This window comes from Periophthalmus magnuspinnatus, chromosome 21 (genome assembly GCF_009829125.3).
Source record: "Periophthalmus magnuspinnatus isolate fPerMag1 chromosome 21, fPerMag1.2.pri, whole genome shotgun sequence".
Taxonomy (NCBI): Eukaryota; Metazoa; Chordata; class Actinopteri; order Gobiiformes; family Gobiidae; genus Periophthalmus; species Periophthalmus magnuspinnatus.
The window spans coordinates 25,318,185-25,330,859 of record NC_047146.1 but is presented as its reverse complement, the minus strand read 5'-3'; the positions used below and the strand labels follow the sequence as shown (position 1 = coordinate 25,330,859).

General features: G+C 36.4%; 1 protein-coding gene across 2 annotated transcripts in view; it reads right to left on the bottom strand.

The window, feature by feature from the left end:
- Positions 1 to 715: 715 nt before the first annotated feature.
- LOC117389406 (UDP-glucuronosyltransferase-like) overlaps positions 716 to 12,675 on the bottom strand; it is a 136,056-nt gene continuing 124,096 nt past the window's right edge. The window contains exons 2-6 of one of the 2 annotated variants that reach the window (XM_055230879.1): positions 5,469 to 6,311; positions 3,638 to 3,769; positions 2,937 to 3,024; positions 2,041 to 2,260; positions 716 to 1,136 (exon numbers count right to left, since the gene is read on the bottom strand). In XM_055230879.1, coding sequence (XP_055086854.1) covers positions 857 to 1,136; positions 2,041 to 2,260; positions 2,937 to 3,024; positions 3,638 to 3,769; positions 5,469 to 6,308 — 1,560 coding nt within the window. In that variant the 5' untranslated portion in view covers positions 6,309 to 6,311 and the 3' untranslated portion in view covers positions 716 to 856. Of the gene's footprint in view, positions 1,137 to 2,040; positions 2,261 to 2,936; positions 3,025 to 3,637; positions 3,770 to 5,468; positions 6,337 to 12,675 lie in introns of those variants that run through there. The other variant, XM_033987078.2, reaches the window with a different exon arrangement.

Sequence of the window (12,675 nt, the reverse complement as noted above, 5' to 3'; positions counted from 1 at the left end):
GGAATCAGGAGTTGTGCTGAGTTATAAATGTTAATTTGAAGGGTAAAAAGTGATGGCAAATCTGCACATTTTACTGCTTCCTGTTTGCACTTTAGGTCTGTTACCACTAGATGGCGAACTATCAACATCTACAGAGGTTTGTCTCTTTTTGACACTGTATTTTGTGGACACTAAGGCAACTACATCCAACCATGTGTTTTGTAATAATTATGCCTATAATAATCCACAGGGTCTTGTCAAATGACTGGTTAAAGACTCACTCTCACTAGTCCTAACCGACAGTAGACTATCCTTTCTTTAACAGCACTTAACGCAACATTTAGTCTATTCCAATGGATCGTTTGACAGTTTTAGCAATTTGCTGTTGACAATTCAAGTGTATGCAAAACAAACAGGGATATTTTGTGAATTATTTCTTGTAGAACAATATATAGATACATTCATCTTAGACAAAATAAAGTGATGTGATATAAAGGGTAAACAAACTAACCATTGACAGACAGGCCATCATTCATGCTTGCATTCTTTCCTTCGTTCTTTCTTTTTTCAGAACAAACTAACCAAGTCACCAATATATATGCAAGTCTACATTACATTGTTTAAATTTTATTTATTTATTTATTTTTATTTGTTTGTTTGATTGAACCAATTATCTAAGCTTATGTACCTTGTTGACCATACAATTTTAGCATTAATAAATCTACAAATTATGTACAAAATTACAAAATGTTCGTTTTATTGATCAATATAAACCAACATTTTAAAAAAATAAAATAAAATCCCCAGTGCTTTTGAGATTGAGAAACACTTAGAAAATACAATCATATTTGCACAAAATTAATAAAACTTTAAAAGACTAGGCTTGCTTCTTTTTTGCTGTCCTTCTGCAACATTTCCTGGTGCAGAATAAGCAGCATTTAACTGTCAGCCACACAACAGTAATTACAATGAGGGCTAAAAAGGCTAGGACGTCCAGGCAGAAGTACTGGATCCAGTTGAGGTCATGTGCTGCCACCCGGAGGTGATCGGCTCCATTATGCCTCATCACAAACTCAGTCCAAAACACGGCCAGGTCCAACGGCGAAACAGGGCGGTCGTTATGCAGGTCTGATAACCTTTTTATGTTGTCATGGTAACTGCAGACCAAACCAATAGTTAGCATATATTCTTTATTTTTGGTCCTTGAAATTTGCTTAAATTACATGACATGACTACAAACTGCATCTGGGGGTAATCAAAGGGACCATACACTGTTTATTTGTCAACCTGCCAGGGATCAGAAAAACTCCATTCTTGTCTCAAGCAGCTTCAAGTTAAAACAAACAAGCTAAAAAAATCTGAATTATTTACTTATTGTCCTTGGAAGATTCTAATCCATACACTTTGGTCCAGCTCAGGGGTCCAGGACCCCCAAAATAACCTGTTAACTTGTTGTTAGTGAGGTCTAATGTTCCCTGTAGTAGCAAAATTACCTGATTGTTGTCTATTTCTATAATTGCTTTTACCTCTTTAAATAACCAAATAACCAAATGTGGTTGTAATGTTGGCAGGGCAGGTCCACAGTGGGTGTTTGCAGAGAAAACACAGATGCTATACCAAACATTTCTCTGAACAAATTAAACCAATTCACCAAAAATACATGCCCTTCAATGTATCTGAGATGACTAGATTTTGTTATTTTGAACAACAGGAAAGAAACTATGTCTGTGACTATGATGTCAAGATTATTTTGCACTGTAATCATGATTATACAGGTCACAATATAACCATAACAATCAAAAACTAGTACCGGTAGTAACATTTTAGAAGCAAATGTAAATCATTTCTAATCATCATGCAACCTAAATGTGGAACTTATGTCATATTAGCTTTATTGTTCATAAAATCTGATTTAATAAAGCACATAGGTGACTGGTGATCTATGAAGGATTTCAATGTTGTTTGGTCATGGTAAGAACTAATTGTAATATTGTGCTGTTTTTTGTCACAATAACCCTAACATTAAATTTGATATTTGTGACATTGTTTTATGTGACTTACCTCTTATCATGGATCAGTTTTGTCAGTCCAGTGACTATGGCGTCAGTGGTCAGGTCATATATGAGGAGTTGTTCTGCCACCCCTTTGGACACCATGCGATGCACGTTGTCTCGCTGGTCTCCGAACAGGGGGAACATGAGCATAGGCACTCCGTTACAGATACCCTCGTACATGCCGTGCGTGCCACCGTGGGTCATGAACACTCGGGCTTTGGGGTGAGCTGAAGGGACAGGGGAATAACAGTGTATGGATAGAAATAGGACAGAGAGTGGTGTGTGGGTCCATGTGGTTAGAATTAAAAAAAAAAACAAAACAGTGAAATATGATATTCAGAGCAGAAAGTACAACTGTTTACAAGTTTCCAAAGTTTGGGTTGTATAATAAATGTAAATAAATAGAATGTGTGTTGATTAATATACAATAAATAGGTTTTCCTCAACTCTTTAAAGTTAGTTTGTGAAACAAAACACAACTCCAGGTATGTTTTTGATGCAGATAACAACATTATAACATAGATCAGAAAACAGCATATTATGGGCCCTTTCACTGACATTCCTTCTTTCTTTTTTTTTAGGCACTCCTTGCAATGCCTCAAGGTAAACCAGTATTCCCAACATTGGATGAAAATCAAAGTGATATTGCATCAAATTTTAAGAATCATTTGTGGCACTTATGTGAGTAACACAAAGAGGAAAATTACTTCAGGCATGTTTGGTAGGTTATTTTGAGAGGAAGACACAATCAAAATTCAGTCAGACCCAATCTTGTATTCTGGGACTACACCAACTATAGCACACTCCCCAAACTGAACCAATATGTAAAATGTTATGCAGGAAGATCATTTTAAAATGTTTCCTTCCCCAGCATTAATTTGATTTAATGTGATAGTAACTTACCCAACAAGTCATTTTGCGGCAACCATTTCAAAACCTTTACATTCTTCGGGGCATCTGCAGGTATTTCCCCTTCATATCTCCATAAAACCTAAAACATAAAAGATGATATTATGCACTACTAATAAATAGTACAATTTACAGTTTGAGCAATACACTCTAAAAAAGTAATTCATTTGTTTTAAATGAAATTAAATGTATATACTATAATATATATTGTTATATTTTCACTTGCAAAGTTGTTAGCCAGTGGGATGGGGTTTTATTTCTGACTTTTTTTATACTCTGGGACAGGAATTCAAGTAATTATAAGTTGTCTTTTTTCAGAGTAGTTGCATGTTAACAACAGGCTTACAGCCACTTGGGCAAAGTCCATTTGCTCCAGTTAATCAAAGCTTTATTTTGACTTCAAACTATTTAGTTCTTGAGAGACTGACAATTGAAAAGATTTGCTTGACATTTCACCATCTAGGCTGGGTAATATAGCAATAATAATAATAATAATAATAATAATAATAATAATAATAATAATACTCATCATCATCATCATCATCATCATCATCACATTTTAATTTTGTGAACCTAATTGAAGACTGATCAGTAATGTTCACGATGAAATAGATCCAAGCTATTCATTGACAATTTGAAACTAGTAGACCTTGATTCCATTAATAATTGACTAATTGCACAACTCCACTACTTACCCTCTGAGGTATTTGTCTGAAGGCATCAAAGAAAAGTTTTGCAATTTCCTTGGGCATGTTGGACACCATTGATCCCAAAGTAAACACAATGAAGCCATCCTCTCCAGATCCCTCTACAAACTCCTCCAAATCCTACAGGAAAAGCCCACAGTTAGCTAGCGTTGACCTTATTTAACCTCAATGCAGAAGCTATGTGCTGTGTGAGGAATGCACTGCAAGTAACAACAGACGAGACACACCTGGAATTCCTTATGTAAACAAGTAAATAACGAAACAGATAGCGAGGTGAAAGTATTAGTGCTACCACATATAGGTTGCGATTGCCTACTATTTATGGATAAGCAGCAGTATAACTTTCACTTCAAAATTCTATGAACACAATAGCAGGAAGTGGTTTTGTAATGTAATTGTACAGGCCTCATTTCATCCCTGCTGTTTTAACGTTTACTTCCTAAAATCACATTATAAAACTGTTTATTTTTCTTGGAACAAATTAAGGGAAGTGCATTCTTCAGTAATGTCTATCATGTAAGATCTGACAAAACCAATATCAGCTACTGCTCTTTCTGCACGTATGCAAGCTTTACCACAATGACACGACAATGAGCAAGAATAACTAATTAGCATGCATGTAGCGACTTGAATTTTGGCAACAGTTGGAAAAAAAAAAGAAAAACATTTCTTTAACCAGAAATTCAAGGTTAAGGCAGTTGTCTAGCTCCAGGTCACACACTGAAACAAACCTAATGCGATATAAGCAGCTTTTTACATGATTTGTCTGCATTCATTGGTAAAGCGATGGTGAACTGCATAATTGGGTGCTATTGCTGACATTAGTACTCAATAGGGTCATGTTCCTGGGATTAGCTCAATGCAAGTTAACATAAACAAAAGAGATTAAAAGCTTGAGTATAGCCTATGTGATTGAGGGGGCTAGGGTAAGGGTTGTGTGGGTCACCAAAAATACTTCCTGGTTTGGCTTTGGTTTGTCCCAGTTTGCATCCTAATGTTAATCTGTTCTTGTTCTAAACTTGGTTCAGCCCTGGTCAGTTCCAGCCTTGATATGGTAATTATGCAAGTGTGAAAGTACCCAAACATTCCCAAATTCATGCATGATGCTAAAAGAAGTACAAATGTTCCCCTTGCTAAATAAGGTCTATAACACCAAACATAAACCTTTAAGATAACTAACATGTTATAACTACACCTTAATTAGCCTTAATAACGTGTGATTTTTGCTTATATGTTCAAGTATTTAGACTGGGAAAGAAACTTGAAGCTCTTGAGATAAGCTGTGCCTGTGAATGTAAAGAAAACAATAGGTTGTCCATGGAAACCGAGCCACAAATCAAGTTGCGACAAACAAGAATGTTCTTTATGACTAGCCCAAGTGTGGCATGAACCAGCATCACATTATGACAATTGAATATGCAAATATTACAAAAGACTACAAAAGCAAACGCCAAATCGAAAATGTGTTACTTGAACTTAAATTGTCAGTTTGAAAATAAAAAGCTCAGTATTTTGGACATGGTCAAAGGATAGTTCTTCCCCTTACTGCACCCCTAAAGCTTGTTGGTTTTGTCTTGAGCTAATCCAGATGGGTAAGTTTACAAAAAAACAAGTGAAATAGCAGTAGTTGATGCAGTAGTTGTAGCAGTAGGAGCAGCAGCAGTAGTAGTAGTAGTAGAAGTAGTAGTAGTAGTAAGTAGTAGGATAATAGCAGACTAGTAGACAAGCCATCAGGCAGCACCCCCACAGTCACATTACCCTCCTTAATTAGCTCCAGATGTGTTTAGTATACATTACCACACATTCCTCAGACACTTACCGCAGGCAGGGGAGCTTTCTTTGCACAGTTGATCCCTCCAATAAACACCATATTGGGCATGATAGGCCTTGGCCATTCAAAGGTGAAGTCATATCTGAGCAGCCATATTGCCCCTTCACCTAGTAGTCTTTCATAAGTCATGTCCTTGTCAATATATCTACTGACCAGATCATCAAAACTAGCATACATAACAGTGCATAAGTATGTCTCCAAGGCGTAAAGCAGCGTATTTTTCACTCTTTGGGGGAAATTCATTCTATCTGTGTTGTCTGAGTAGTAAATTGGGATAAAGGATGGAGGGGAGGGGCATTGGTTAGCCCTAGTGTCCAACTGACAGGGGAGTCCACGCAAAAAGTACACAGCTGGGATAGAAAACAAATGTGAAAGCAATGATCCGCAAGGCAAGAAAGGGTCAGTCAGTAGCACTTCAAATCGTTCCTCTCTTAGCTGATTCATGAGTTCTCGGTTTTGTAATAAACTCTCACATCCTTTGGCTTGTAGCGTTGTAAAATTCACCAAGCGATTTACGTTTTCCATCAAATCCAATAACTGTGGAGGCTTAAAGAGCCCTTTCCTCAGTTCGTTCATTTTGGCATCCAGTTCTTCTTTGGTGTAAGGCACTTTGTACATGACAGTGCTGAAACTCTGTGAGCCCTTGATCAATAAACTGGTTTCTGGGACTAGAACTATTACTTCGTGTCCTCTAGCGACCAGTTCTTTTACCAAAATCTTCATGCTCAACCAGTGGCTCCCATCCACGGGGGCGACCAGGATTTTGCCCCCCTCCGAGAGCCCCATGCAGAGGCAGAGTAGCAGTCCCAAGGCAGAAAACAACCCCATTGACTTGTGTGTGTCTCTCTCTCCCTCTGTGTACTCTGGTCTGTGCTGTGCGGCTGTTTATACTGCAGGAAACTGGGCTGTGGTTGGAGGCGGGTTGTTACGTAACTATGGGAAGAGCATGGAGTGGCATGTAGAAGTAGTAGTATTTGTAGTAGGAGTTGTAGGAGCAGAATAAAGTTGTTGTAGTGGCATCTGGTGAATATGAATGTACAATCATGTAAAATAGAAACTGCAGGAAAAAAGAAATAGTAGTAGTAATAGTAGCTGTAGTAGTAGTAGTAGTAGTTCAACTACTACTACTACTACAACTACTATTACTACTACTAAACAATATTGAGTGTGACTATTGATATGTTAGTTATATGTGTAACTGCAGTAAAAAAGCAATAGTAGGAGTAGTAGTTTTCTTTCTAGTACATAAAATGAAGTAGCAGTAGTAGGAACAGTAGGAGTAGGAGAATACTAATAGAGAAATTATATACTAACAACTTTGTTTACTATGAGTTAACTTTGACACAACAGTAGTGCTTTTATTTGAGCACTTACTTTCCCTTTGATCCACATCAATCTATTGCTTTTTATGGCTTTACAACTTTAATAATGTTCATGTAATTTTGTCCTAACATGTGGTCGGACAGAAAATACTGTTCTAGTTCTAAGTGCAACATCTCAAATTACAGCTATTAAGCACTTGTGCAGAGGACACTGGGTCAAAGTAAGCTGCGATAAGCCTAAGTCAACACTGGTGAGTTTGAACAAATCATTGTCTAGTCCATGTGACCTTTGCGTTGAATAGTTCACCTTCTTACATATTGATTTTAATGCATAAATGTTTGCGTCCAGATTGAAATTTTTGGGGGAAAAAATAGCAAATGTATCAGTACAACTTCTAACATGTTGTATTCTGATTGTACTCGAGTTGTTTGTGCCAAATCCTTTAAAAGAAAACAGTGCAGAATGAAAACCTTTCAGTGATATGCACAACTAAACAGAGCCGTTTGGTCTGGATTTAAAGGTCCTATATTACACAAAATTGATTCATGTGAACCTTAAATCATTTTTAAGTGTTGTTTCCTTAAATAAAAAAAGAAAGAAAGAAAGCATGTTTGTGTAATCCTTTTATAATTCTACACCTCCACAGCACAAAATGCTCTGTTCTATCTTGTTATGTCATGTAGTGGTAGTTTTCATGTTAATCTTTACCTTACACCTATATTTCAGTAGAGACAGATAATTCCATGGCTGAAATTATACAACTGATTTTAATGAAGATGTATTTAAACTCCATACACACATAACAACATAAAGTGGAACACTGTGTTTTCTGTTTGAGAGAAGAACTCGGCCTAAGGTTTTGTGTGTTAATGTAACAAAACACAACTCAGGTATGTTTTTGAGGAGGTAACACAATTATAATATAGATCAGAAAATAGTGTAACATAGGCCCTGTAAACACTGTCAAAGTAGAGGCCTGTCTCACATCTATGTGAGACATTTGTTTTGTTATTTTAAAAGTGAATGTTATTACTGTATTTAGATATTCCAACAACATAATGCATAAAATGGTACTCTGCATCTGCCTCACAGGCTTGCACTACATTATGAAGTTAGTGTATGTGATAAGTCTAATTACATAATTATTGAAATATGTCCATAAAGTTATTCACATTACCATTTTTTCCATCAAATATAGGTTTTGATACCACTTATCAATTAGCTTTTAATAAAGAATGAACAAAGACTTCATTCATAATGAACAAATAGTTTATTACAAATTGTTCAGTTCAGGTTTAGTAACTATACGGATTAAGGTTAGCAGATAGGGATTCAGTATTAATTACACTATTCTCTGATCTATGTTTTAATGTTATTCCCGCAACATAAACATAACCGGCGTTATGGTTGTGTTTTGTTTCATTCACACATGTTTAACCACAAACCCTGCATATTTAGGCTAGGTTCCTCTCTCAGACAGAATACACTGTATTCCACCTTGTGGTGTCATGTCATAAAACAGGAAGTGCTCCACTGTGTTTTTAAACTCCACACATCTTTATTGGAATAATTTGGATAATTTCAGCCCTGAAATGACTAATCTCTACTGAACTAAATGTAAAAGGTATCTGTTAACTTGAAAACTACTACTTCATGACATCACAAGGAGGAATAGAGCATTTTGGAGATGTAGACAGACTAATAATAAAAGATTACTCAAACATGTGAATGAAACAAAACACAATTCCGGGTATGTTTTTGAGAAGGTAACAACATTTTGTGTAAGATAGGACCTTTAAGTATTAACTAAGTCTGAATCATTCTTGATCATTTGCTCATTATGAATTCTATATTGCTAATAAAAGTGCAGTCATTATAAAGGTTTTTTTTTAGGTTAATATGGTACTAGTAATAAACGGCATCTTCAAAGACTCACACTGTCCATCCAAAACTTCACCCCTCATGTTGCAATCTGTTAGCAGTGGTTTATAAGCGCATGTCCAAAGTCTGCCTGTTTGCCTGCGCTGTGCCTCCTCTTCCACCTTTGTCACACAAGCTTTTCTTGAGAGCTGCTTGCACCCATTCATTGAGGACAGGGTGGCGTGACTGCGTTCTCGCCTTTTCTCCCTCTTACGAGCTTGCTCCTCTCTCACGCACATGTAAAACTCACTATGTAACCACACTATAGCGTGCAAAAGGAAGGTGTAATTGGAAACCAAAAGCCCTGCTGACTGGTTGGGATGATAACATCAAACAAACAATGAAATGTAGGAATTTTTACTCTACGAGACATCAAGTTTCACATTACAGACAAAATGCACACTAAGAGTAACCCACATATAGAATCAGTTTGATTGGATTGCCTTATTGAATTCATGATGGACAGAAGATAGGTGATTTAGTTTATCTTGTGAATCTTCCAGTATTTCTACATTTGTACTTCTGAAGTACTCAATTTTGTTTCTAAAGTAAAAGTACAGATAATGGAGCAATAAATAAATAAATAAATAAATAAAATACTCAAGTAAAAATAAAAGTATAAAAGTACATGAAAAAATCTACTGAAGTAAAAGTATTAAAGTACCCGATAAAAAAATGCACTTAAAGGGTAAAAAGTAAGCATGAGGTCTTATAAGGCTTCAAATGTATTGATTTTGATACAGATTTGTGTTGAATTTTGTCCAGGAGAAACAACTGAATCAATTATTTTTTTCTTAGCTGTTTTTGTCCGTATATTTTTGTTTGCTCAGCGAGTCTCAAACAATAATTAATAGAGACTATGTTGCAATGGAAATTTCAAGTTCACTTTCATAAAGTGGAAATTAACCTATTGGATTATCATTATCATGTGTAAATATGTGTAATAAATAAATACATCTTCTAAAATACTTCACATGAAAGAGTCGGTGAGAAACAATTAGGTTGTCTGTGTAATCCCTCAGTCATCCAGATATGATCCATAGTAAAAGAAAAAAATCATTCTGTCAACTGAACAAAACTTTTGTATAGTTGTCAAAATTAATTTTTCTTTTTCTAAATTAGAATTATTGAAGATTATTGAAGACTAGCCATGTGAGTTTTTCCTTCATTAACTGCACCTTTCATTAACTTTCATTTTCATTAGAAAATGACAAAAGACCATTTTAGAAAACAAATACATTTCATTTAAATTTGAGAAAATACACAAAGAAACCATGTACAATCTATATAGTAGTAGATTTTTATTTTATTTTTTGTTTGTATCAAAATTACTATGTGTATCACTGATTAAGAAAATAAAATTGAAGGTTGAAGTAAGTACAGAGCAGTGGGTGTAAGCCAGTAGCGGTGAAAACGAGAGTTGATTGGCAAGATGGTGACAATAAATAATGAAAGTAAGAGATTAAAGACATCCACAAACCACTTCAAAAACAAATTTGAGAGGGGAAATGAGAAGGAGAAACAGCTATAACATGATTAGAAGCTCTGAAAAAACTATTTTGCAGAATAGGTCTACTTTAAAGAACACTTTATTGTCCCCATAGAGAAATTTGTCCTCTACCTCTAACCCATCCATCTACACCTCTTATGCAAGCTTCCAGGAGCAGTGGGCGCACAGTGCAGCACTTGGTGAGCCATTTCCAGATCTCCAGAGTTAGTTTTCGTCAGGGCCTTAGCGGTGCATGTGTGTGCTCTGTGTTGATAGTGGAAACCAGAATCAAACCCATAACCTTCTTGTTGTGAGGCATGAGTGTGAGCCACTCAGCCACCATGACACACTACAGTTTGTCAGGCCGTGCTGTCAGAAACAGTCTATCTACAACAAGGGAATGTTCTGTCACTGGTGCAGATGTTAAAGAGGGGGTATTTTACTTCTGGAGAGTATTAACTGCTAACAGACGACATATTTAGATCACAATGTTACCTTTTATTGTTTTGAAAATGCTATATTCACAGAAAACAATGTATTAACATGTTAAATAAGTTTCAGTTTTGTTTGTGACGCTCAGAGTCTCCCCTCTCTTTGCTCTCTGCGTCAAGTCATTCCCCCTTCAGAGCACTATCACAGCACAATCAGTGTGCACCCCACTATGAAACTACACATCACATCAGGTTTGTCAAGTTATTGTGTACTGTTTGGTATCATGTTTTTGTATATTTGTGGATGGAGCATTGGACAGAATCGTTCAGCTAACTGTAAGGAGGGTTTGAACAGACTCAAACATGCATGGATGACATTTAAAACCACTTGAGGCATGTTTTTGATGAGGGAACAACATTATAACAAGAAAACTCCAAAAAAGTCGATTTTGTATAATACCCCTCTTTAAGTAAATACATAATTACACACATAGACATAGATATTCTGATTATTTCAGTGAAATTCTATCATTGAAGAAACAAGGCCTGTTAGTTGTGTAGTTTTGAATCACCATACATTTTACCGTTCCACCATTCACCTGCATTAGTGAAGTGAATTCACAAACTAGGAGATTGCTTTGGTGAGGTGCAACATCAACACTATCTGACACTTTTCTAATGATACAGGCTCACAGACCTAAAGGCTGAATGTCACTGATTTTTACTGTCTTAAAAATGTGAAAAAACAAACTAGTTCATTTTAAATGATTTGCAGCAGTCCAAAGTTATTCCTCACTGACTTTAAGCAGAGCATCCTAACTACTCACCACAATAGAGTAATGTATGAATTTTTGCAATGATGGCAAAGCTAACAACTAGCATTTTTTCTGATTCTCTGACAATAAAACACTATTATTAGAGCTTTTTGACCTCAAAGCCTGCTAAATAAACTTGCTTTTTTCTACTAAATTGTATATAAGGTGTTCTAATAGCATGGTCTACTGTTCTGACTCCTTTTTTCTATCTGACATCATACATCACTGCCCTGATTACAGCCAACAAAGTTTGAAGTGTGGAAGCCTGTTTGATGAATCATAGGCAGTGTCCCAATTCGCCAAATGCACCATTCGAAGTACTCCCCTAAGTACCGATCGAAGTACCCGGCTGAAAATGTGTACTCCTCAGTGTAACCGCCATCTTGTCGAAATGGGACATGCCTACACCACGGACCGTACTTCCACCGGTGTCTTTGCGCGTACGTTACATACATTATGTACATTATTTTTTATTATTTCGTCGCACCCGTTTATTTCTGTTTAGATTGAATATCAATGGGCAAATATAACGTTCAAGGTGATTTTTTCTCAATTGTAGCTACTTCATAACTTTAACAAAATATACCTTGTGAAAACATAATAACAGAGATCATTTTTACATTCATAGTCTATAAACCAGAGAACACTGATTAGTTGTACATAAAGTTGGGACATTAAAGTTTAACGATTCGGTATTTGCGCAGGTTTCATTTGATCTGTGGCTAAACCACTTTAATACCAGTAGGGGGCGCTGTTTACCTTCTATGCCGTGCCAGTTCATTAGGCCCGAGCCTGGGACAACGTCCCGGCGAGGGACTCATTAAAACCGAGTCTGGAGCGTGGAAAATGGCAAAAATCAAGTAGTAAACACGCTCCGACATGGCAGTGAGTGGTGTCAGAAATTAGAACTCGACGAGCTCTAATTGTCACAAAAGACCCCGAGAAAAAATAACGAAACACGACTCGGTAGCGCCACCTCAAACTTTGATTTTCATGGGGCCAATGGGAGCCCGACTCGGAAAAAAGTCAAAGTAAAAATCTGAAACTCACATCAAAAAATTGTACATGTCGAGACATGACAAAAATGATATTATGGCCCCGCCCTATAATGTACAGGAAGTCTGCCATATTGGATCAAACCTGGGAACGACAAAAGTGCACACCCTCGCATTCAGGACATTTTCTCACACAGTTTTCATCACAAACACGTCAAATTT